The following is a 26,392-nucleotide window of genomic DNA, read 5'->3' on the forward strand; positions in this document are numbered from 1 at the left end:
TATGTGTACATCCAACACTACTTCATTTATTTTGTTGACTTATTTGATATTTTGCGGTCAATTTGGTCAAATCACTAAAAAACTATTCTATTTTTTCTTAAAATATGTTACATATACTTTCTAATTTTTATTGAATAAACACGTATTATAAACTTTATTTATTTTCCGTATTAGTGTGAACATGATTATTTGACATTGTTAATTAATTTTTATATATAATATCATAGATTTTAATAAGACGGTTACTTAAAGAAATATTACATTATTTATAAATACATGCTATATCTTAATTTATTTATATATTTCATATAATGACTTTCTTTACATGTTAAATATTGATCAAAAATATTATTTTAATTGACTCTAATTATTTAGAAATATATAGCTAACTAAACAATATATATAAAATAAAAAACATGACAAAAAGTGTTATTTCATGAATTGTAACAGAAAATTGAAATTTTATTTTTTAGCGACACATAAAATAAGTGTTTGATTAAAAACATAAAAGACACAGTGTAGTATGAGAAGTCAATAACATTTTTTCATCGTTATGCAAAATTTTTTAATTATAGCAGATTTCACTAACACTATTTTTATCGTTATGCATGGAAGAGATGTGAAATTTTATATATTAATTTTTGAAACTGACAATGTTTTTTTTTTGCCCGAAAACTGACAATGTTTAATTACTGTATTTGGTAACTTTGCTGCTGTAATATCAGATGATTACACGTGGGTAGCTCTTGTCCAATGTTTGATCCAGAGTTTCGGGTGTAGTAGATTTTCTGGTGAAGAGACCGTTTTTTCGGTTGGAAAAACATGTCTTGGTATTCCAGTAGTAGACTAACCTTATTCTCTACACAAACTCAATATAACATAAAGTATGTCACCAGTCCTATGCTGTTTCCGCAATCAAATTGTCAAACACCTTGCCTGCACTAATTCACTTGTAAGAGACAAAATTAGTCTCACCAAGTTTTTGTCTGTTAAGGCAATGCCGTTCTCTTCTTCAGAGTCTTGCACCAGTGCTTCATTTAAATCGCCATATCTCTCCGTTCACATTCAGTGTAGAAGAGATTTTGCGGTAATCACCACCTCTACTGCAAAAAAAAATTTGTCTTGTATTTTATCTTGGTAGAGTTTAGATAGTTTGCCAATGTATCAGGTTAACTAATTTGGATATTTTAATTGGATTTTTTTAAAGCCTTAGCTGGTTAGAAATATTATAATTATTTGTTACAGCTCCAGGTCTTTCAGAGTTCTGGTTCCCCCACTTACCTTGCCTGAGTTTAGTTGAGTGCAGGTTTCTCTAACAACTGCTTGCTCTTCTGTGTTTTGGTAAAACAGGATATGCTGTCAGAAGCATTGCTATGTTTTGGTGCAAGTTCAAGCAGCATTGATGAACAAGACAGCTACGTGCAAAACGAAGAGGTAGGCTCTTTTGAGCATTCTTGAGACTTGAGAGTTGTCTTTTTATTCTTAGTTCCTGACTTTTGATTGTAAAGTATAATCTCCATGAATGTGGACTACTACCTAGTAGCCTGTTTGCCTGATAATTGCTCAGTACCAATACTTTTGCAGATATGCATTAGTTCAATTTTCGATATATCCAAAGACATTCGGAAGAGCATTACACATGCTGCAGATTCCATAGGCTTGAAAGATTTGCCTAGTTATAAAGTTATAAAGGGCTACCACTCTGACTGGATCAAAGATATTCAGGTGATATTTATGACCCAAACTTGGTTCTACTTTCAACTAAAAGAAAATTACATTTTTCCTTATATTACGTTAGCAGCAAAGTGTCATGTTCATCGAAATACTTACACTTGCACCATATTTTTGGCGATTGTTACTAATTTATTCTGACGCGTATGAATCTTTTTGGTAGCTATAGATGTAAAATATGTAAATATTTTTCCATCTTTAACGTTTATGCTTCCTATTATTAAGTTTATGGTTGGGTGAAAAGGTAAGTGAAGATGAATGCAGCCAAAACAATTCTAATTAGTAGTTCACCTCTGTATCAGCACGTTATAAAAAAAATTATAAGTTATCTTCATTTACTTGCTTATGCTTGGCTAATTGTGACTGGAGAACTCAATTATGTATGCTCTTACAGGGTTTTTTAAATTTGAATAGCCACTTCTAAGAACTCTAATTTTAGAAATATTTAGCCGTATCAATATTAAAAAAGAGGCGTTGAATGGTAGATGTAGTACCGAGTGTCTACTGTTAACAGACTTGAGCTTAACAATCTACATGAATATGTCACTAATTTGCTTGGCTTCAACTCTGACCTGACCTGGCCTCTTCGCCCATTGCTATGACTATCCCAGATCTTCATCATTTTTGTTACTGTACACTTCTTTTCTGAAATATTGAGTTTTTTTGCTACAAAAAAATCTTAGAAAGGGAGGGACCTATTGTTTCTCTACATATCATGCAATGGTCTACAGTCAAGCATCTCGAAGATAGAGGCTCCAGTTTATCATTGTCACTACAAATGTCATATACGCAAGTAAAAAGTGACCAGTTATCTTTATATAGTATGTGTTATACTTTTATCTTGAAGGAGAAAACTAAATTAAATTCACCTATCACTCTATCAGGGTAATCTAAAGAAATCACTGTAGCTTGTGGTTAATCTGTGCAGTGGATGTGTGTATTATATATAATTATTCTGATTCAATGTCATAAGTATTGCCTAAAATATGAGCAATTTGTACAAGGAGACAGATTAACATGATTTTTTAGTTTCGACTTTCCAATTTTTTCTCTCTCCTGTACGTTTTTTTATGTGTTGCAGTAATTTTTGTATGTCTTTGACTGTGACTGGCAAACTCTAGTGCACTAGCTATGTCAACTAGCTCCTGTTTTTCTGCTATCCCCATTTCTCTTTCGTGTGTCAAGGGTAATTTTAGCTCATATCATTTGTCATTCATGCGGTGTAGTGTGCATATCCACTGCCTTATTATATAGACATCATTCTGTGATGAAGAATCTGACGGTTAATAATTAGTTATAAGTTAGAGTTCAACCTTCAGGCCTGTTTTTTATTGTTATATTCTTCTTTGCTTCTTGTTGGTGATTTTGCACTCGAAATCTTCTACTATGCTGATATATGATGTACTGTTGCAGGATTCATTTCATCCAGTTGAAGTCACAGAAGGACTCTGGATTGTACCTGAGTGGAGAACTCCCCTAGTAAGATTATTCACTCTCTTTGACATTTTCCTGGTTTATGTTTATCTATTAGAATATGCATCTCTACATGAGAAGCCAATTTTAATGACCTCTATTACAAGTTACATCTTGGATTTTGCAACTTAAAATATTTTTAAATTAATGCTAGTATTCTAGATTAATCATTATTCTAACAGGAAATGTTTTTGCAACTCATCAGTATCCCCTGTGACTGTTAGATCTTTCATTTCTGTTGAGAACCGCGTGAATTTTTAACTATTCTTCGTAGATTCTAAATTAGAGACGTTCGTGATTTAGTTCATATCAGGATTCTAATTTGGATTGCTGCAGGACCTTGAAGCAACTAATATCATTCTAAATCCTGGTCTGGCATTTGGAACTGGGGACCATCCTACAACTAAGTTGTGTTTACTATTGCTGCACGAAATAATTAAGGGAGGAGAATCATTTCTAGACTATGGCACTGGTTCCGGAATTCTTGCAATTGCTGCACTTAAGGTACTGAATCTGGCTTTAAGTGTAAATTATCTATACACTTGGAAACCCCGTACATTAAAATTTCTAATAAAATTTAACTTTTTTTAAACATTTTTACTATAATCACTCTAAGGTTATTAGAATACATTCTTCTCTCAGTTGCAAAATTATTTAGAATTTACGTATCGAAGTGTTTATAAAGCCTCTACTTTTTATAACAAGATAAATAAATTATGAAATATCAAATCACAAGCCCTCGCCTAGAATATTTGGAGATTAACTATGCCAAAACGGAGGCAGATATTATAATCATCTAAAGCTTAGCGACTTCTGAATTTGTTGATTCTGGACCAAGTAAGAATACTGTTAAGACATATTGGTATATGTATGAAGTCTGTAAATGTCTTGCTGCAGTCAGATAGAGTGAAGCGACATATCGGTTGTCTCTATATAAGTATCGCCTTTATGTTTTGAAGTTGAATTAGGATAGAAAACATCTGCTGTATGAGAGTATCTTGTCATTGTACTAAATATTGTTGCATTTACTTACAGAGCCATTATCCTCTATTCATCTTGCATCTCTTTCTGATTATCACTTTATGGTCAGAAATATTTATAAGATCAGAATTGACAAGTGATATTTTCAATGGTTACATATTTATAAGAGGACTGATATCTTCATTTAAATTATTGTAGAACATATTATGGATATGTTTTGATGGAAGGAAAACAAGTAGAATCTGAAGAAATCCACTTTGCTAAACTACCAAAAATAAATCTTGATGTATGTTAACAAAGAAAAACATTTCCTAAGAAACTGAGGATTAACAAATGGATGTCAACTTAAGTGCGCACATGTTATATGCGTAATGTTTTTGTATTTTATGATGCTTTGATGAACAAGTGCAACATAAGTTTACCGCTTGTGCGTTTAAATATATGGTGAACCGAAATCAGCAACTGTTACCTTCACCCTTTTATGAATATATGACTTAAAACATTATATCCTTGTATATAACAAGCTTAAGAGGGATCTTATCCGGAATTTCTGTCGTCGCGATATAGTACGACAAAATAAATTAGAATCTGTTAGATCTTAAATACATAGATGAGGATCGTTGGATCAAATATAAAAGAATATTTTTATTATTTAATGGCCTAAACCAAATATGAAGAAAATATGAATCCGGTAATTGAAGTTTAGAGAGAAAAAAAACTACTCATAGTTTATCTCAACACAAAATTTTTATATCATCCATTATTTGTCTTAAAAGATTACATAAGAGGGATATTTATAGGCTTAGACAATAACCCATACCCAATAGGATTCCAAAAGAAATTCAATATCAGCTTGAATTAGCCAATATCTGAATCCTTCTGGGAAACAAATTTAAAAACCAATCTGAATAGAAAAAAAAAACAAAAACTCAATCCAAATAGGAAAATAAAATTCTAAGTGCTTATAAAAAGAAAAACCCTTTCAAGTGAATGGTAAAAACTTGCAAGCAAAATTCTAATTAATAATTATATAATAATCAGCTACTTGTCCAACTTCATGCATCGCTCCTTTATTCCTCGTTGTCCAAGTAAGCTTCATAACCCATGTTTGCGTCCTCTCCAATTGAACATCACAACTAGTACATATAGCCCAATCCCAATTAACATATTCATTCCTTGATCATCATCATCCTCCTCTCCTTTAAAAAAAACTTGTCCTCAAGTTCTAAAGTATTTAAGAATAAGCACACAACGAGATGTTTTCTCGTGGAACTTGAAAACTTTGAATTTCATTTCCAGGAGCAAGATCTTTGGAAGGAAACTCGAAAGACCAAGATAGTTTGATGAGATAGGTGCATTCAACAAGGTTTCTACCTCTAGAATGTCTATGTGTTCCACCATGATGTTGATGTATTCCTCGCACACAACCTCATTAGTTTGGAACTTGTCTTTTAGCACCTCTTTCACTTCAACAATATCGTTACACACACATTTAGGAGATGCATCTATTGGATCTTCTTCAGTAACCAAGATTTTCTCAATGTGTGACATGCTTTCTTCATACTTCTCTGTTATAGCTTCCCTTGGAAGTTGTTCCTCTTTTGCAACAATACTTGGTGTAATCTCAGCTAACACCGTACAATCAACAAGCAAATCATCATTCGTCGCATAAACAAATATTTCTTCTCCTTCCACATTTGCTACCTCCTCTTGTGTTTGTTGAGAAAGATCAAACTGAAAAGTATGCTTACGATTCTCCATTTGCTCATCTTCTTGATAATTTTCAAATTTCAAAGCTATATTGCAGACATCTTTAAAAGAGATATGTGGATTTAATTTAACCTTTTGATAAATATGCAAATTCAATCCACGAATAAATCTTCCAATATTCATTGTTTCTGTCTCTTCCAAGTCACAAATAAGGTGCAATCTATCAAATTCAGAACTATACTCGGAAACACTCATAGTACCTTGAGCCATGGATATCATCTTCATTATACATTCTAATTTATAATCCAAAGGAATATATTTTGAACAAAGTTTCTTTTTCAAAGATGTCCAAGTCGTAATCTTTTCTTTTCCAGATCTAACTCTTTTTGTGTTAGATTATCAAACCACAAGTCTGCTTTCTTTGTAAGTTTAAGCGCCGCAATCTTGAATATTTTCATCTCAGTCCAACCTGTATAAGCAGAAATCTTCTTGACTTGTGTAACCCATTCAACAAAATCTTTCGTGCTACCCAAACCTGTAAAATAACCAAAGTCTATGCCGGGATCATAGACTTCATCAATATCTTTCACCTTAAGTAAAATTTTACCCAATGCATCAAACCTTGATTCCGTTGAATTAGCAAGCTTTTGAGTACGTTTATCAATCTTATCAAATTTTACAAGTAATTTTTTGAGTAAGAGCATCTCCAATAGGGGTTGCTAAGGAGGTTGCCAAGCTTATGTGGCATGGCACCCTTGGTTGCCTACCTTTTGGAGTTGGGAGGTTGCCAAAAGGTTGCCTACCAAGGTTGCCAAAATTTGGCAACCCCTTGGCAACTTCCTAAATTAGCAAAAAGTCATAAAAAACATCTAAAATGTATATTACTCAACCCACTTTTATATTGAACTAAATATAAAATTAATATAGAGGGGCCACATGGGTAACCTTTAAAGTTGCTTAACTATTGTAGCAAAATTTTAATAAATGTTGCCAAGAGTGACATGGATGTGAGAGAAAATTAAAAAATAATATATTTAATGATTTGTTATGATTTGGCAACTTTGTTAATAACCTCTATTGGAGATGCTCTAATTCATCCGAAGTCATAAAAAAAAAAAAAAAAAAAAACTGGTGAACAGTACCCCCGTGAACAGTGCCGATGAAAGTAATTGTGAACAGTGCCGATGAACAGTGTCCGGGAACAGTGTTGATGAACAGTACCCAAGAATAGTAATTCGTAAACAGTAACTCGTGAATAGTAAACTGTTTTTCGGAACCTAGATCTCCCAACAATTAAGAAAATTGGAGAAAAAACCTTGGCTCTTGATACCAAATTGATGTGGATCGCACCACAAAGAAGAAGAAGAAGAAGAAGAAGAAGAAGAAGAAGAAGAAGAAGCGTGAACTTTGAATCTCAAATTGCTTAGATCAATCCAGAAACTAAGTAATTCGAATCTAACCTTCAAAATAATCCAGTAATTGAAATTTAGGGAGAAGAAAAACTACTCATAGTTTATCACAACACAAAAGTTTTATATCATCTATTATCTGTCTTAAAAGATTATATAAGAGGGGTATTTAGAGGCTTAGACAATAACCCAAACTCAATAGGATTGCAAGAGAAATTCAATATCAGCTTCAATTAGCCAATATCTGAATCCTTCCACGAAATAAATTTTAAAACCAAATTCGAATAGAAAAAAATGACAAAAACCAAATCCAAATAAGAAAATAAAATCCTAAGTGTTTAAAAAAAGAAAAGTCCTTTCAAGTGAAACGTAAAAATTGCGAGCAAAATTCTAATTAATAGTTATATAATGATCCAACTTCATGCATCGCTCCGTTATTCCTCGTTGTCCAAGTAAGCTTCATACCCCATGTTTGCGTCATCTCCAATTGAACATCACAATTAGTACACATAGCCAAATCCCAAATAATATATTCATTCCTTGATCCTCATCTATAAGTATCCTAAATTAAATAGATTTTTTAATGTAAAATTTGTAATTATCTTATTTCATCAGTTTCTAGATAGTTTTAGATTTATAATACTTTTCAATCCATCATTTAATAAAAGATTATTTGGTGAGTTTCGCGTAGGCAATAAAATCATCAAAATTTAATTTCTAGAACTCAAAATAAAGTCCAAACAATTGATCGCATGCATGGAATTCAATAAAATCCTTTTTTTATTGCAACTCCATTCTGATTTGTTTTCTTTAACTTTTTTAAATTAATGCATTCTTTATTTTATGTAAATATAATTGAAATTAATCTAATACAAATCAAATTCGATACAAAATATATATAATTTGAAACCCAATGAGTTGATTGTTTAAATTAATTTTACCGCCAGTTTGGTTCTTTTTTCTTTAACTCTTTCAAATTTATGAATTCTTTTTTACCACCATGAAATATCAAAATCTACCAAAAAAATATTTTATTCAATACAAAATTTATTTAATTTGAGACTAAAATACTATAAAATATATAGATGTATACATTTTTAATATTTATGAACCAATTCATCATCTTTTATGTGAATTTCAAGGTCGTAATAACCAATTAATTCTCCGGTTGTGGAAAAAAATAGAGTTCAGCGATTATATATAAAGTTATCTTTTTTGATTAGCATTTGAGTCTACCCCACCTGTAGTTTGCCTATTAGATTTTTTTCAGCCAAGCAGAAGCATGTATTTTTAATTCAGTTAATCAAAATTCATCAAAACATTTCCTTTTTCAGTTTTTTAACCACGATGTTAACTAAGTTGGGTCATCTATTAACCACTGTAATAATAAATATCTTTTAGTATAATAAGAACACGATATAATTTTTTTTCTTATTTATTGATCAAATTAAAACCGAGTTTAAATTATTAAAATTGTTATTAATTTCATCTTTATACAACATACAAAGATGAAACCGATAAAAAATCTTTTTTGGGTGTTTGCACACAAGAGTCGGTAAATCAAAGATTCTTATAGGTGTGACATGAGAGACCTAAGTTCGAATTCGTAATATTTAAATTATATATCTCATCATTTTATTTCTATAATACAAATGTTATTGGTGTCCAGGGACACAAACTTCATGTACACTCAATACTGAGTGGAACAAAAAATACTTATATGACATTATTGATAGCAGGTATTTTACTATACAATATCACCTATACAATTTCTCAATATGGAATAACATATTTCACATATGCTTCTAAATTTAGGAGTTTGCAATTTCTCATACAAAATTGTTCTTGATTTTCGACGACACACAATATGTTAAAACTAAGTTTAGTGATTTATTTTTTTTGAGACAAACCATAAAATCTTACAAATTGAGTGAAATTAACATTGTTAGGTCACACACACCGTAGAGGGGGTTAATAAAGTGTATAGTACAATCAAATCGAACTTTTATAACTCAAGTAACAGAAAACAAACTTTATTGGAATAATAAACTCTGTTACAATATGGAACCGTTCTCTCTCAGTGATGAACAAATATCACGAGAGCTGGTAGGGTTACAATAATTAATCTTCTCGATTGTGATAACACTTCTAGTGTAAACCCTATGTCTGTGTTTATATACTACACAGTTACAATAAACTCTATTACAATATGGAACCGTTCTCTCTCAGTGATGAACAAATATCACGAGAGCTGCTAGGGTTACAATAATTAATCTTCTCGATTGTGATAACACTTCTAGTGTAAACCCTATGTCTGTGTTTATATACTACACAGTTACAAGATAATCGCTAATTGATATGGAATATAATTCTGCTTCCTAAAATATATCAATCAGATATCTTTTATTCCAAGTATTCTATTCTTCATAGAATTCCTTCTTCATGCATATCTCTTCTTATGTTTGTCTCGATCTTCTTTCCTTTAACCAGCTGACTTCCTTATCTGAACGTTCTTCAATACTTAAGTTCTGATATCCATCTTCTGATGATTATCTCCTGATAATATAAGTACTGAAATCCTTAAGTCCTGACTTCCAGTAAGTACTGATTTATCATGTTTAAGTAAGATCTGAAAACTAAACATAAATCACATTAGCCATGACATTATCAAATATATCTAACAATCTCCCCCAACTTGTAAATTAGCATAATATACAAGTTTAACAGATATTTGATGATGTCAAAAACATTAAGTACAAATGCATGAGAACTTGACTAGATAACTACAACTTACAGTCCTTAAAGCTTTATCAATCTTTAACTTCTGATAACAACTTCAGTCTGTATTCATATCAGAATTTAAGCAGTTGTAGATCTTGACTTGGCTTCATCTTCTGATCTCTCTAATGTCAGGAGTTGTTCTGAGATAGTTTTTCAATAAACATCTCTCAGCATATCTAAGTTCATCAATCATCCTCCTTTTAGCATCTTTAAGTTCTGCATGTTCTTCACCTGTTTGAAAGATTGCAGCCCTGAGATCATTAATTTTAGCTTTCCTTATGTCCTGATCCAGTCTGATCAAATATGCTTTATCAGACTCAAGATTGAATTCCACAGCCCTGTAACCCAGAAAGGTAGTTATAATCTTGGCAGTGTTGGGCTTCATCTCAACTATATCACCCTTGTGATCTCTGTACTTTGGAAGATATGTGTTGTCAGACTTAACAGAATAAAGCCTTTTCTGTCTCTGAATCTGATTCTTCAAATAGTTTGCAGCACTTTCTGTTATTCTGTCATTCACTTGAAGTAAGAATAATACATGCTCCAGTTCTTCAAAATACTTCAGTGGAATGGCATTTTCCCTTATATGATAAACCCTACCATCTGTCATGAAGTACAACAAAATGTGTTCTTTCAAGTAGGTATGGTAAACCATTTGTACAGATTCCAGTTGATTCAATCTCTCAGGAGTTGCTCCAATACCTGGTTCACTTAAGGAAGTTGGATCATTGGTAGTGTTCTGTATTCTTCTTTCATCAGTACTTCCCAATCCAGTTTTATCTCTTGCTTCCTTTCCAGTAACCACTCTTGCTTCAAAACCACTTGCAGCAGTCTTCAAAGGCTGAGTCTGTTTGGCTTTAGTGAATCCTGGTAGGAGTGTCTTTGATTTATCAGAACTAACTAGCTCTTGACTCTGAACAACTTGAGCAATGTCAGAGTTTGTCTTAAAAACTTTTCTTAAAGTCAGAGCAAGATCAGCATCTTCATCAGTAATTTCTTCATTCACAGGAGGCACATAAACCTTGATAGGTTCACCAACTTTCTCTTTGCCCTTAGACCTTGGATCTATCTGCAGTTGTGATTTAACCATGATTGCTTCAGGATTTGTCTTTTCTTTTATCACAATGTCTTTGAGTGTTGGAAGTTTCTTTTTACCAGAAGCTTCAGATTTAGATTTGACTTTTTCTGATTTAAGTCTGGCTTCTTCTTCCATTAGACTCTCCAAGTCCATTCCTGGATTTTCCTGAAGAAATAACTGTCTTGACATTTCTTCATCAAGATCTAAAAGTTCATCAGAACTTATCCTTTTACCAGTAGCAGAAGTATTTTTTTTTCCAGCATCAGAACTTGTTCTGTGACTTGTGATTTCAACTTTTCTTGATGAGAAACCTCTACCTTGACTATGACCTCCACCCATTCCAGAGGTTCCTTGGTCATCTTTTTCATCATCCCTCCCCTTCAGTGTCTTATCAGTTTTGCATTTGGACTTAATTACTTTCTCCCCCTTTTTGGCATCAGCAGGTAACATAAGAGAGACAAGCAATTCCACTGAGGCTTGGATTTCATCAAATTGAGATTGCTGAGAAGCTTGATTTTCAAAATATCATCAATCTGAGATTGTTGTTTCTCTTGAGTCTTCTCAATATAAGCAACTCTGTCAAAAGTAGGTTGGAAGAATTTTTTCTTGTCAATTTTCTGAACTTGTTCTTGCTTGAGTAATTCTTCCTGAATTTTATGTATTTCTGCATGAGTAGTGGAATGAAGACCTTGCAGATGTTTAGTACTCAATGCAGTGACTCGAAGCTGTGTTTTGAAATCATCAGTAATTAACATCTCATCTGCTTTTGTCAAGTGCTCAGCATGATTCTTTGCAGATGGAACACAGGTAACTGAGTTTCATTCCTTAGTCCACTCCTGTCCTGCAGGAGTTTCACTCCAAGACACTGGTGCTTCTCTTGTAACAAACTTCTTAACTAATTCAGATTTAGGAACAGTTTGTTAAGGTGCATGTCATGAAGGACCTGCTTCATCAGCATCTGCATTTAGAGCAGCATCACCAGTATCATCAGCATTTGCAGCATCAGAACTTACAGAATCAGCATCTTCTGATAAAACAACAGTATGAGAAGCAATTGAGACTTCAGCATCATCCTTTAAGTGCTGATCTGGTTCCAAGTTCTGATCAACAACCATATTCTGATGCTCACCTAGAATCTGATCATCATTATCTAGATGCAGAGAAGGTGTAGTAGATAATTCTGGAGTTTGAGTAGCATCAGAGACAGGTATTGCTGATGGATGAAGTGCTGTCGGAGCTTCTAAATAAAGTACCTCAGGCACAACCAGGTTCTGAATATCAATTTCAGCACTTGTGTCTGGATCAACAGGAGATACAGTCTTTTGAACAGGAGACACAGATGGTGTGTTTGCCATTTCAGTAGCAGCTTCCTGAGGTGGAGTTAATGGAGAAGCAGTGGCTTCAGCAGATTCTGGTTCTTGTGAGATCAGAGATTCCTGATCCTCTTCCTTAGCTGCTGCTTCCTCATCATTTGAAACTGACATTTTAGCTCTCTGTTTCTTGTATCTCTTAGAAGGTGGGGATTCCTTGGGAGTTTCAGCAAAAGTCATTCTTCTAAGCCGTTTGAGAAGCTTAGATCCCCCAATTCCAGAATCCTTCTGAGAAGGAACTTTCTCAGCTTCTTTAACAACAGGTTCTGATGTAGAAACCTGTTCCTCACTATTAGACTCATCTCTCAAAACAATTCTCCTTCTCTTCTGAGGTGTTTGAGGAACAGTCTTTGTCCTCTTTGGCTTGGAAGATGAAGGCTTCACAGTAGGTGTTGAGGATGAAGGTTGAGCTGTCTGTGAAGTTGAGAGATATGATTTGAGATATGTTCTGAGGGATGGTTGAGGTAGAGATGGATGAGTGGTGTGTTCTGATGGTTGCTGTGGTGTTTGGGAGGTGGTGGTAGGTTGGACATCAGGATAAACAGATCTATAGGTTTGAGGATCAGAATTTACTAAGATCTGTTTTACAGACTGAGGAATCTGTAAAGGTCTAACCACCTTTTTCTTAAGGTCGGCATTTACCAAGTCATTAAAGGCTCGTTTTGCAATTTTGAATGGTGGAATTAAGGTACTGGCTAGTTGAGGGGGGATTAGTACAACAAAAGTTATATATAAGCTGACAGAATCTAGCAAAATAAACTACATTTCTATCTTATGTCATCCTATCCCCAATGAAACCTATCACAGCACTTGCAAAATCAAAATAAGTTTGATTAATGATAGCATACCCGATGTGCTGACTCATTATAGGAATGGCATCAAAGTTGGAACACTTATTCCAAAAGCTTTAGTGATGCAGTCAAAAAAGAAGCTTCAATACTTTCTGATATGAGCCCGTTTCAACTGCCCAAGCTTAGCCAAACTCTGCTCATACCCCAAACTGGCCATTAACTCCTGAAGAGCTGATTCCGCCGGGGTTGAAAAAGTATAGCCTTCTGGTAAATGAAGGGCCTTGCGAGTTGTACCAGGAGTTACCACATGTGTAGAATCATCCCCTTGAAAACAATACTGGGAGTACCATGTGTACCACCATTATCAAAGTGCCCAGTCCGCCAAAACGTCAGAACTTGTTGGCTTGAAAAGACTGAAGGTTGGGTCAATGCATACCCAATTTCAATGTGTGCAAGAAGATCTTGCACAAAATGCAACTCAGACGGAGCTTCAGCATGATCGAGAATTGCAGCATAGTTATTTGGAACAAACTTAGCTCCATCAATGATCAAATCCTTAGGTACCATGAGAAAAATCGAAAATGTCTGTATGAAAAACCAACGTCAGGAGATAAAAGAGAGTAAAAGCAAAGAAAGAGAGATAAAGTGTAAAAGTAAATAAAAGATTGGAAAATCGCTCTGTCTTACTTATACTTGAAAAAAAATAAAACCGTTGGACACCTGTCAGACATGCAGTAATAATGAATAGTTAATGGGCACGAGAAAACAGTAATCATTACTTATCCACTTGCAGTTTTTCAAGGAAAAACCGTCCCACTTACCCAGTAATTCCATTAATCGAGGTAAATCAGTTTTAATTCAAAATTGAAACTGTTCCCACTTATTCAATTATTTTTCACTGCAACACCAATATTCTGAGAAGAAATTCAAGTAAGAGAATGACCAAAATTAAATCAAGTAAATAAGTACTGATATTGTAAGATCAGAACTTAATTTAAATTAAAATGAAATGGTCATCAAAATATGGATTTATCAGGATTTATCAGTGCATTTAAATTACAAACATCTCAGAGACAAAAACTTGCAAAAAGTAGAAATTCCATTAATATATTAAGAGAATACATTAATGAAATTTAAATTACATCAGAACTTTACATGATTGTCCTAAGCTTCTAAACCTAACATCAACAGCCTTTGTCCTAGCTAAAGAAGCAGGGCAAGGCTGACGATGAAGAAAAACAGGAAGAAGAAAATAAATTATTTCTTCTTCCTACTCTCTACAAAAAGAATAGCAGATTTAGAGAAAGAACCTTAAACCATTCCAAGTTCATTTACCAATCTTGTAAAAGTAGCTTCACACAGTGGTTTTGTGAAGATATCTGCTAGTTGTTGATCTGTTGGAACAAAGTGCAATTCCACTGTAACTTCATCCACATGTTCCCTTATGAAGTGGTACCTGATACTGATGTGCTTTGTCATTGAGTGTTGAACTGGATTACCTGTCATAGGAATAGCACTTTGATTATCACAGTAAATAGGGATTTTGAAATATGTTAACCCATAATCCAGTAACTGATTCTTCATACAAAGAATCTGTGCACAACAGCTTCCTGCAGCAATATACTCTGCTTCTGCAGTTGATGTGGAAATTGACTTTTATTTCTTGCTAAACCAAGAAACCAATCTGCCTCCAAGAAATTGGCAGCTTCCACTTGTGCTTTTCCTGTCAATTTTGCAACCTGTAAAATCTGCATCTGAGTAACCTATTAGTTTAAAATCTGATTCTCTGGGATACCATAATCCCAGATCAGTTGTTCCATTAAGGTACTTGAAAATTCTTTTCACAGCTGTTAAGTGAGGTTCTCTTGGATCTGCTTGAAATCTTGCACAAAGACAGGTAGCATACATGATATCAGGTCTACTAGCAGTTAGATAGAGTAGTGAGCCAATCATACCTCTGTAATCAGTAATATCTACTGATTTACCAGTATCCTTGTCCAGTTTTGTTGCAGTGGCCATGGTAGTGGATGCACTTGAACAATCTTGCATTCCAAATTTCTTCAGCAAATTTCTGGTGTACTTAGTTTGACAAATAAAAGTGCATTCTTCATTCTGCTTGACTTGAAGGCCCAGAAAATAGCTAAGTTCCCCCATAATACTCATTTGATACCTTGACTACATCAGTTTGGCAAACTTCTTGCAAAGTCTGTCATTTGTAGAACCAAAGATGATATCATCAACATAAATCTGAATCAAAAGTAAGTCATTTCCATGGTTGAGGTAGAACAGTGTTTTGTCTATATTTCCTCTGTTAAATCCACTTTCCAGAAGAAACTGAGCTAAAGTCTCATACCATGCTCTTGGAGTTTGCTTAAGTTCATAAAGTGCTTTATCAAGCCTGTAGACATAATCTGGATATTTGGAGTCTACAAAGCCTGGAGGTTGTTCAACATATACTTCTTCCTCCAATTCTCCATTGAGAAAAGCACTTTTCACATCCATTTGAAAGACAGTAAACTTTTTGTGAGCAGCATACGCCAAAAATATCCTTATGGCTTCCAATCTAGCAACTGGTGCAAATATTTCATCATAATCGATTCCCTCCTGTTGAGAATATCCTTTTGCAACCAGCCTTGCTTTATTCCTTGTAATTATGCCATCACTATCAGTTTACCCATTTTGTACCAACAACAGATCTGTTCTTTGGTCTTGGCACTAGGGTCCAGACTTTGTTTCTTTCAAATTCATTTAACTCTTCCTGCATTGCTTGCACCCAATCAGCATCTTGAAGAGTTTCTTCCACTTTCTTTGGCTCAGCCTGAGAAAGAAAAGAATTGTAAAGACATTCACTTGAAGTAGCTGTTCTAGTTTTGACACCTGCATCAGGATTTCCAATTATCAAATCAGGTGTATGTGATTTAGTCCACTTCCTTGCAGATGGAAGATTTTCTCTAGAACTGGATGCTCCCCCATGATCCATGCTCTCTTCATTAACATTTTCTGATGCTCCCCCCTGAAACTATGCTCTCTGAGTTGGATTCTTCAGAATTTAGATTTTCAGAACTATCAGAACTTGGCTTATGAGAACTTGACGAATCAGAACTTGACGAATCAGAACTTGAAGAGCCAGATGTATGTTCTGATGCTTGTTGAGATGTGGTTATATCTTGAGTATGCTCCCCCTGCATAGGTGCATCTTTCTTTGGCGTAGTCACCACAGTTTCAATAACATCAGAGTTTAATCCATCAGAGTTTGCAGTATCAGGATTTAGATTGTCAGGATTTTCAGTATCAGAATTTGAGTCTTCATTTTCAAATCTCAGCTGATCATGATCAATAAAATCTTCAAGTCCAGTAATCTTCTTATCATCAAAAGAGACATTGATAGATTCCATGACCACTCTTGTTCTCAAGTTATAGACTCTGAAAGCTTTTGTGGAAAGTGAATATCTAACAAAGATTCCTTCATCAGCTTTTAGATCAAATTTGGATAGCTGTTCAGGATGAGTCTTAAGAACAAAACACTTTCATCGAAATACATGAAAATACTTCAGATTTGGCTTCTTTTTCTTCACCATCTCATATGGTGTCTTTCCTTGCTTGTTAATGAATGTTGCATTCTGAGTAAAACAAGCAGTCTGCACAGCTTCAGCCCAGAAATAGGTTGGAAGCTTTGCTTCATCAAGCATTGTACGTGCAGCTTCAATGAGAGTTCTATTCTTCCTTTCAACAACTCCATTTTGCTGTGGAGTTCCAGGAGCAGAAAATTCCTGCTTGATTCCATGGTTTTTGCAGAACTCTTCCATTATCAAATTCTTGAACTCAGTATCATTATCACTCCTTATTATTTTCACTGAGTCCTTGATCAATTTATCCAGTTGCTTGACATGATCAATCAAGATAGATGCAGTTTCACTTTTTGTGTGCAAGAAATACACCCATGTGTATCTGGTGAACTCATCCACTATGACCATAGCATATTTCTTCTTTGCAATAAACATGATATTTACTGGACCAAATAGATCAACATGTAGTAGGTGATAAGGCTCAAGAATTGATGACTCAGTCTTGCTCTTGAATGAAGATTTCCTTAGTTTGGCCTTCTGACAAGAATCACAAAGACCATCAGAAGCAAATACTGACTTTGGCAGTCCTCTCACAAGATCTTTCTTAACCAACTCATTTATATTGTTGAAATTTAAATGAGAGAGTTTCTTGTGCCAATTCCAGCTTTCTTCAATTGATGCTCTACTCATCAGACAGATTGCAGAACCATCAGTACTTGTTGAAAGCTTGGCTTCATAGATGTTACCACGCCTGTATCCTTTCAGAACAACTTGGCCTGTAGATTTACTTACAACTTCACAGTGTTCTTCAAAGATATCCACATGATATCCTCTGTCACATATTTGACTAACACTCAGCAGATTGTGTTTAAGTCCTGAGACCAGAGCTACTTCTTTAATGATGACATTCCCAAGATTGATATTGCCATATCCCAATGTTTTTCCAATGTTACCATCTCCATAAGAAACACTTGGTCCATCCTTCTCCACAAAGTCTGATAGCAAGGCTTTATTTCCAGTCATATGTCCTAAACATCCACTGTCCAGAACTAGGATGTTTTTCCTGTTGCCCTGCAATCACAAAGAACACTAATGATTAGTTTTAAGGACCCAGACATGCTTGGATCCTTTGGCCTTATTAAGTCTGTTAACATTTGCAGCGGATTTAGCATCAGAGTTTATGTTAACATTTTTCTTATCAGAATTTACACTATCAGACTTTGAATCAGAACTTACACTAGAAGGAACAATGGTAACTTTCTTTAAAGAAGGTTTTATTTGATAATAATTATAGTACAGACTATGATATTCCTTACAAGTATAAATGGAATGTCATAAACTACCACAATGAAAACAAGGATTTTGTGGCTTATATCTAACAGACTGACTCTTAACTCCTGACTTTAAAGGTAAGGAGTTTATGTTCTTATTCTTCCTGCAAAAAGAAGCCAGATGGTTAGAACTTCCACAGTTATGACACGTTTTCCTAGGAGCTTCAGGAACAGCCTTATAATCATTGCTTTTATTCACACCTTCCTTTCCATTCCTATTTTTCCTAGGTGATTTTACCTTGTTTGCATTCTTAACATCTTTCAGCTTATGCTTAAGCTGCTTTTTTGTCATTAAGCCTACGTTTACTTCAGTTGTTTTTTCCTGTTTTAGTTTGTCAGAAGTTAATTCATTTTTAACTTTTGATTTCTCATTATCAGACTTTACAGCTACAAACTTAACAGGCTTTAGCTTAGATTTTTGTTTAATATCTATAGGCTTAACATCTACAGTTCCTTTATCATTCTTATCCTCTCCATAACTTAAGCCCTCTTTCCAGTTTTAACTACTTAACAAATTCTGAGTTGTTCTGCCAGAGTTAGTTCAAGTCCTGATAATCTCTCTTTCTTTTTCTAACTCAGCTTTTAGAGATTCATTCATTTTAAGCACTTCATCCCTAACATAGAAAGCATCATCTCTATCTTTCTGAGTTTGATGGAACATGACTAACTCTTTTTCTAAATAATCATTCCTCTTTTTGCAAGCAAGATTTTCAGAAGTTAATCTTTCACATGTTAAAGTTTGATCTCTATAACTAATGAACATGGTTTTAAGATATCTTCTCAACTCATTAATATCATCAGTATGAAAGGCATAAGTAGTTTGAGGTATCTTTAATTCAGCAGCTTCAGAACTGCTTTCAGCACTTGCCTTATCAGCATTTGCCATCAAGGCATAATTCTCCTCACTTTCAGAATCTGAGGTGTCTGTCCAGCTTTTCTTCTTTGTGACAAGAGCCTTGCCTTTGTCAATCTTCACTTTCTTGCAATCAGGAGATATGTGGTCTTTCTCACCACAGTTGTAGCATTTGATATTTGTATAATCTCCTCTGTCAGACTTTCCTCCTCTTCCTTCAGATTTTCTGAAATTCTTCTTATCAGAACTTGTGCCTTTCCTGAAAAACTTCTTTCCCTTCCTGAACTTCCTGTATGCAATCTTTGTGATCCCTCTCACCATAAGAGCACACAGCTTCATCATCTCTTCATCAGCATCCGTCTCAGGCAAGCTTTCAGATTCTGAGTCATCATCACTTTCAGAACCTGATCACTCAGTATCAGACTTTGTGAAGAGAGCTTTACCCTTGTCTTTCCTTGAGGTAGCTGCCTTGGGGGATTCTTTTTTTTTTTATCGTAGGTAACCCGTAGCCGCTACCCTTCGGGTGCGCACTGGGTAAACCCTACGGGCTCACGCAATAGCCTGCAAACCACGTGAACCAAGGTAAACCGCATTTAAACGACAGGCTCTGACTCAGGAGGCATAATCATAAATTCTCCTCCCGTGGGATTCGAACCTGTGACCAAGAGGACAATTTTACTCTCTTTAACCAACTGAGCCAACCCTTGCGGGCCCTTGGGGGATTCTTCTTCAGCCTTAAGAGCAACTGTCCCTGACTTTCCTCCTTTCCTCTTGCTTCTTTGTTCCATCTCAAGTTCATGAGTCTTGAGCATTCCAAAGATTTCATCAAGAGTTGTTTCATCAAGATTATAGTTGTCTCTTATTGTTGTTGCCTTCAAATCCCAGCATTCAGGAAGAGCTAACAGGAATTTAAGGTTTGAATCTTCAAGATCATACTCCTTATTAACCAGTGACAAATCATTCAAGAGTTTGACAAATCTATCATATAAATCAGTCAATGACTCATTAGCCTTTGAGTCAAAGTGTTCATACTCTTGAGTGAGTATTGTCTTCCTGTTTTTCTTGATCGTATCCGTTCCTTGACATCTTGTTTCCAAAGCATCCCATATCTCCTTTGCAGTCTTGCAGTTTATTACCCTGTTTGACATTACATTATCAATAGCACTATGCAGTAAGTGTCGTACCTTAGCATCCTTAGCAATTGATGCGATATCTTCAGCAGTGTAATCACTCTTCTCCTTTGGTACAGACTTTGCTGCTTCACCTGCAACTGCAACAGCGAGCTTGGTTGGTTTGTGAGGTCCTTCCTTGATTCTATCAAGATATTCTGGATCTGTAGCTTCCAGAAACATGGTCATCCTCACCATCCATATGGCATATTCAGATGGTCTCAATATGGGAACTCTAATAGTCTCATATCGGCTTTGAACTTGTGTCTTTGAAAGTTCTTCAGTTTTGGTGGGCTTAGTTGGAGTTTCTGTTTCAGACATGATTGTGTTTGGATCTTAAACTGTTTGTGCGTTAACAGATAGGCTCTGATATCACTTGTTAGGTCACACACACTGTAGAGGGGGTGAATACAGTGTATAGTACAATCAAATCGAACTTTTATAACTCAAGTAACAGAAAACAAACTTTATTGGAACAATAAACTCTGTTACAATATCAATATGGAACTGTTCTCTCTCAGTGATGAACAAATATCACGAGAGCTGCTAGGGTTACAATAATTAATCTTCTCGATTGTGATAACACTTCTAGTGTAAAGCCTATGTCTGTGTTTATATACTACACAGTTACAAGATAATCGTTAATTGATATGGAATATAATTCTGCTTCCTAAAATATATCAATCAGATATCTTTTCTTCCAAGTATTCTATTCTTCATAGAATTCCTTCTTCATGCATATGTCTTCTTATGTTTGTCTCGATCTTCTTTCCTTTAACCAGCTGACTTCCTTATCTGAACGTCCTTTAGTACTTAAGTTCTGATATCCATCTTCTGATGATTATCTCCTGATAATATAAGTACTGATATCCTTAAGTCCTGACTTCCAGTAAGTACTGATTTATCCTGTTTAAGTAAGATCTGAAAATTAAACATAAATCACATTAGCCATGACATTATCAAATATATCTAACAAACATGTTACAATCTAAATATAAAGATGTAGATGAGCTGAGAAAAGTTCACGCACATTGTAATAATAATTTTTGAAATACGTGTTTTGTACTATTTCATCATTATTATTGTACTATAGATGGAATTAGAGAGATATGTTTATATAAATAAATCATGATTTTTTTTGAAAAAATAAATAAACAAAATCGGTGCATATCAGGGGCTAAATGCTAGTTAACCATAAAAATCGGCCAATAGCCTACAGTTCAAAACTTGGGTGACAAATCTTAATTTATTTGTTTTGATTTTATTTTTGGTTAAATTATGTATGTGAATTTTGTTTTCCAAATGCTCCATTCAATTTTTTTTTAAAAGTAAATATAAAGTGTGAGCACTAAACCATAAGTGGTCGTGTTTAAACTGTATAAATTCATGTACAAATATTATTTTGTTATCCAAGATGAAATATAATATATGTTATTTAATTGAAGTTTTTGGGTAGGATAATATAAAAAATTATATATTATATTATTGCAATAATTAAAATATGAATATTAATTCGTTCCACATAATATTTATCCTATTATTAAAAACACCAATATAATTATAATATTAACATACTTATAAGTAATAAAGGAGGTTGATATATAAGTTTGTAAAATAAAATTTGAAATACATGCATATTTATGAATATATTTAATTAAAAATAAAAATTTCTTGCATTGCACGGGTTATAAGCTAATATAAATAATATACCAAGTCAGTTTCTTGCCTCTGATTGACATATCATGAAAGTTCTCTTCAATAACGAAAAACAATTGGTAACAAATTTTATGTTATTCTAAAACCACTTGTCATGTTTTGCACTGTTTTGCAGTGATGTTTTTCTTTCGTTGTTTTATATTGTATGCAAAATGCAGTTTGGTGCAGACCTCGCAGTTGGAATTGATATAGATCCCCAAGCAATTACTGCTGCACGACATAATGCCACTTTGAACAACTTAGAAGCTGATGTCTTGCAATTGTACCTTGTTCCTGGTGAGGACACTAATTCCCCATCAGATAACATATCAACTGGTTTAGAAGGTCAGATTACTAATAAACCAGTGGCCACCTATAATGGACTAGAGAAGTATGATACTGTGGTCGCAAATATACTTTTGTACCCTCTGTTAAATTTGGCAGACCAGATTGTTTCTTTTGCTAAGCCAGGAGCCATGGTTGCTTTATCTGGAATCATAACCGAGCAGGTATGCATATAAAGTTTAAGATTACTTATGACCTTTAGTTTGGCCACTAAAAAATTTTAAGAATTTAATTTTTCTTTTTTCGAAAATATTTTATGAGTTTATTATATTTTTTTTATGTCATGCACTTTTTTTTAAGCAGTTACTGTTGATGCATCGTAAAACCTCTTAAGTATAGTTTTTATATATCACTGAAAATACCTTCAAATTCAATTTGGAAACGGGGAAACCTTACGAATAAATGTTTTTTCATACCTTCAATTTGACTGGCCTAAAAAACACTGCAACATGTAGCATCCTCTTAGTTAAAAAGTTTTGTTTAATATAATATCTCCCAATGTACACATACTATTGAAGTTTTGTACATGTTATTTCTCATTTAGGCTTTATATAGATTTAGATTTACAGCTAATTATACATCTACGCAGCTTCCACGTATTATTGGGCATTACTCTGAATTTCTTGAAGACATTACAGTGTCAGAGATGGACGATTGGGCTTGTGTAAGTGGGAAAAAGAGAAGAATTTAGTGAAGTAGTAATTGTGACGTTGGAAATAATATACAGAATTTAGTGAAGGAATAATTGTGATGCTGTTGGAAATAATATACAGAACCAAAATTTCTTAATTGTGGATGGAGAGAAACTGTGTATCATATGCACTTGACTTGAGTTGAAACTTGCAAAGTCGTCTTGTCCAGTTTGGTTTTGTGCAAGCATTTTGTATCTCAGTGTAGCAAGTTAACAACTTGTACAGTTGCAAGATAAGAGAACAATGAGCTTATGGTAATTCAAAATTCGGTGGGCTGTTTTGTTAGTTTGAATTATACATCGCTTGTGCATTCTTTGGTGTTATGATTCTGCTCACAGCATTTAAATACTAGTGATTTTTAAAAAAATTATTAAAAAAGCACAACTCAAAAATATGAGACAGAGGGCACATACATTACCTTTGGCTAAGGATCTCACCACTGCTTCCACGGGTTAAATAAGGTTTTGGTGACTCGAATGACCGAAAACTTATAATTGGATCATCTAGGTAAAAAACTTTCAGTCACATTATTATATTCTTAAAAATGTTCATTCAGGTCACCTGATTTTTACATTCCATTAAAAATTATTTATTTCGAAATAATTTTTGAAATTATATCAACAGGGATGGCAAATTTTTCCGAACTGACGGATATTCGACCCAAATTGTTTTTACCGGCCACGGTTTTTATGCTTTGGTTACAGATTTGATTTTGAACTTGAAAAAACCGATTGAAATTGATTGAGGTTTTTAGGCAACTGAACCAAAACCCGACACGAATACGTAAAACCCGATCGAACTTGATATATTAAATTTAATATACAATCATTATACATTTACATAATTGAGAAATTAGCATATGAAAACTCAGTTTAATTACCTTTAGTAACTAAATGTAAACGGTTGTAATGGATTAAGAGTTGGTTAGACCTTGATAAATAAAATCGATTAGTTTGTATTGAAATACAGGTATCGATTAATTTGTATTGAAATACAAGTAAGACGAGAATGAGAATATCATTTTACCGTTATTTTCAATGGAACAATCATTATATTTTTTTTAAATGTAATGTCTTTTTTTTTAATTATGAATCATTTATGTAATTGTTAAATTTAATCACACATATTTTTATGTTTGCAACAATGTTAGATATTTATGTTGGTACTTTCTATAAAAAATTTGCGATTCAAACCCGAACCAAAGCGAAAATCGGTGGTTTGTGTTTGGTTTCTATACTTAGAATTTCGTTCGGTTTGGATTTGGTTTTGACAAATAATATTTAGTGCGGGATTGGTCCTTGTCAAACTCGAATTATGCCAACTCATTGTTATCCCTATATATCGAATTACATTTGATTTTGAGTTAACTAAGAAAACACTTGTTTTAGACTCTGTATTACTTAAAAGTAATAATATTTCTCAATCGTTTATATAATTTTAGCTTTTGGGAACCAAATGTGACAGCCTCAACCCCGGGGTCAGGAGTTGACGTCATCAATAACAATATTAATAACATAACATAATCCAACTCAACATTGTTATATAAACACAACCCCTTTTTCCAAGATCTTTTCCAGGTTTAAGTATGACTTAGGTTACAATCACCACAAAACCAACTTACTAAAGACAATCCAAACAATATTATCTTTGTTCAGCAACTCAACAAACCCGTTTGGGTCCAACACAACTACCTCAGAGGAGCCTGACACGGAAGGAACTGGAACTCTGCCCCAACTACCACTGAAGGATCTCCTAGGCATCTACAATACATGTATAAAACATTTTGCAAGGGTGAGCAATCAACTGCTCAGCAGTACCACTATATGAATAATAATCAAAAACAGTTTATGATAAACAATTATAGGAACAGAATTCATAACTTGCTAGAAAACAAGTAAAACATGTATGAACTGGATATCAAAACTAGCATGCTCTGTAAAACCAAATCATTAGTTGTGTGATGTGCATAAATATCAATTTAAATTTTATCATGCTTCTTTCATTTTCAAATCTTCCGTCCCATCGCAGGACCCATAAAACCATTTGTCCTGTTACGGGGACCCAAAATCATTTGTTCCGTTACGGGAACCATAAAACTTGTCCCATCACAGGACCTATAAAACTTGTTCCTCTCCGGGAACCTCAAAATCACTTGTTCCATTACTGGAACCACAGAATCATCTGTTCCATTACGGGAACCACTAAATCACAATCAGATATGTATTGGATATTATCTAGGGACGGCTGATCAGGCCTCCACACAAATTTTCTAGGATAGTTGGTCGGGCTATCATACAAAATGTCTAGGAAAGCTGATCAGGCTTTCACACAAAATCACCGGATCCGTAGAGACTAGCTGGGTCTCTGATTATCTATGCTGGACTAATCGGTTATGTAATGCGCGCAACCGAATTAGCCACTTACGCAACGTTATCCAATATCTGATTCGTTTTATCCAGTTTCAAAATCACTTTTACCTATCTCTTGTTAAAATCAATTCTGTCACAACACACTATTCAAAACCTCTTTTCCATTTTTAATCACATTTTAGAGATAGGTATTTTCAGAAGTTACTTTTCCCCAAAACACAAGTTAACAAAACAATTTGAAACCCAGGGGATATGTGACTTAAATCGTTCTGTTCCAGTACGTCATTTAAATCAACAATTATTCATATATACTGAACCGTAAAAGATTTGTTCAGGGGTACTTGCCTTGCAGAACTTTACAAATATTATTGATTGACCTTGAGCCGACACGGACGCTCAGACTTTAACGTCTAACCACTAGATTACCCTGGATTCGACTCCAACACCCAGGTCCTTCGATTGGAACCTTACTGAGCTCGTCGACTGTCCACTAGGCTATCCAACGCCAACTCTTGGGATTTCCGACTAGCACCTACAAAGTCGAAATACCCTAATTTAGACTTTCGATTATGCTTGACATATCCTCGCTAACAATCTACCCGAACGTTAACAAAACCCGACTCGTAATACTTCATATAATAATACACGTATCAATTAGGGTTCACGTCTTCGAAAGTCGGTTCGGTGTTCGTTTACAGAAAATAGGTATATTTATCCTTTTATGAAATTAGGGTTATCGATTTCCGCAAAGTATTTAATCACAACACATAATCAGATTTCGTACAAAATAGTTACATATAATCGATCGACGTTCCGATAGCCATTGGGTACGGCCTCGTATTTCCATAATTAAATTTTCCGGAAATCGGGCAGCACCTCCTTTGATTATCGGCTAACCCGTCGAACATCCGACGTCCAAACAAACACAACTACAATCAATCACAATCCAAAACCCAACCACCGATTTCAGTTAGCAATATTACTCGCAATTCACAAACACCAATTAAATACACTTATTAATCATTATTATCCGCATTTTTATGTCTTA

At 34.2% G+C, this 26,392-nt stretch overlaps 1 protein-coding gene across 1 annotated transcript; it reads left to right on the forward strand.

Moving 5' to 3' along the window:
• The first annotated feature begins 755 nt into the window (after nt 1-755).
• On the forward strand, nt 756-23,243 carry LOC141706116 (uncharacterized). The gene is made up of 7 exons (XM_074508941.1): nt 756-1,087; nt 1,351-1,434; nt 1,585-1,725; nt 3,145-3,210; nt 3,541-3,708; nt 22,118-22,447; nt 22,873-23,243. The coding sequence occupies exons 1-7, from the start codon at nt 887-889 to the stop codon at nt 22,972-22,974; spliced, it is 1,092 nt and encodes a 363-aa protein (XP_074365042.1). The 5' UTR covers nt 756-886; the 3' UTR covers nt 22,975-23,243.
• The last annotated feature ends 3,149 nt before the right edge of the window (nt 23,244-26,392 follow it).

This window comes from Apium graveolens, chromosome 2 (assembly GCF_009905375.1).
Source record: "Apium graveolens cultivar Ventura chromosome 2, ASM990537v1, whole genome shotgun sequence".
Taxonomy (NCBI): Eukaryota; Viridiplantae; Streptophyta; class Magnoliopsida; order Apiales; family Apiaceae; genus Apium; species Apium graveolens.

Coding starts and splice junctions, on each gene's coding strand:
- LOC141706116 (XM_074508941.1), top strand. CDS start 887: ATGTCACCAGTCCTATGCTGTTTCCGCAATCAAATTGTCAAACACCTT. Junction 1,726..3,144: donor ACTGGATCAAAGATATTCAG/GTGATATTTATG, acceptor GTACTGTTGCAG/GATTCATTTCATCCAGTTGA. Junction 3,709..22,117: donor TTGCAATTGCTGCACTTAAG/GTACTGAATCTG, acceptor TGCAAAATGCAG/TTTGGTGCAGACCTCGCAGT.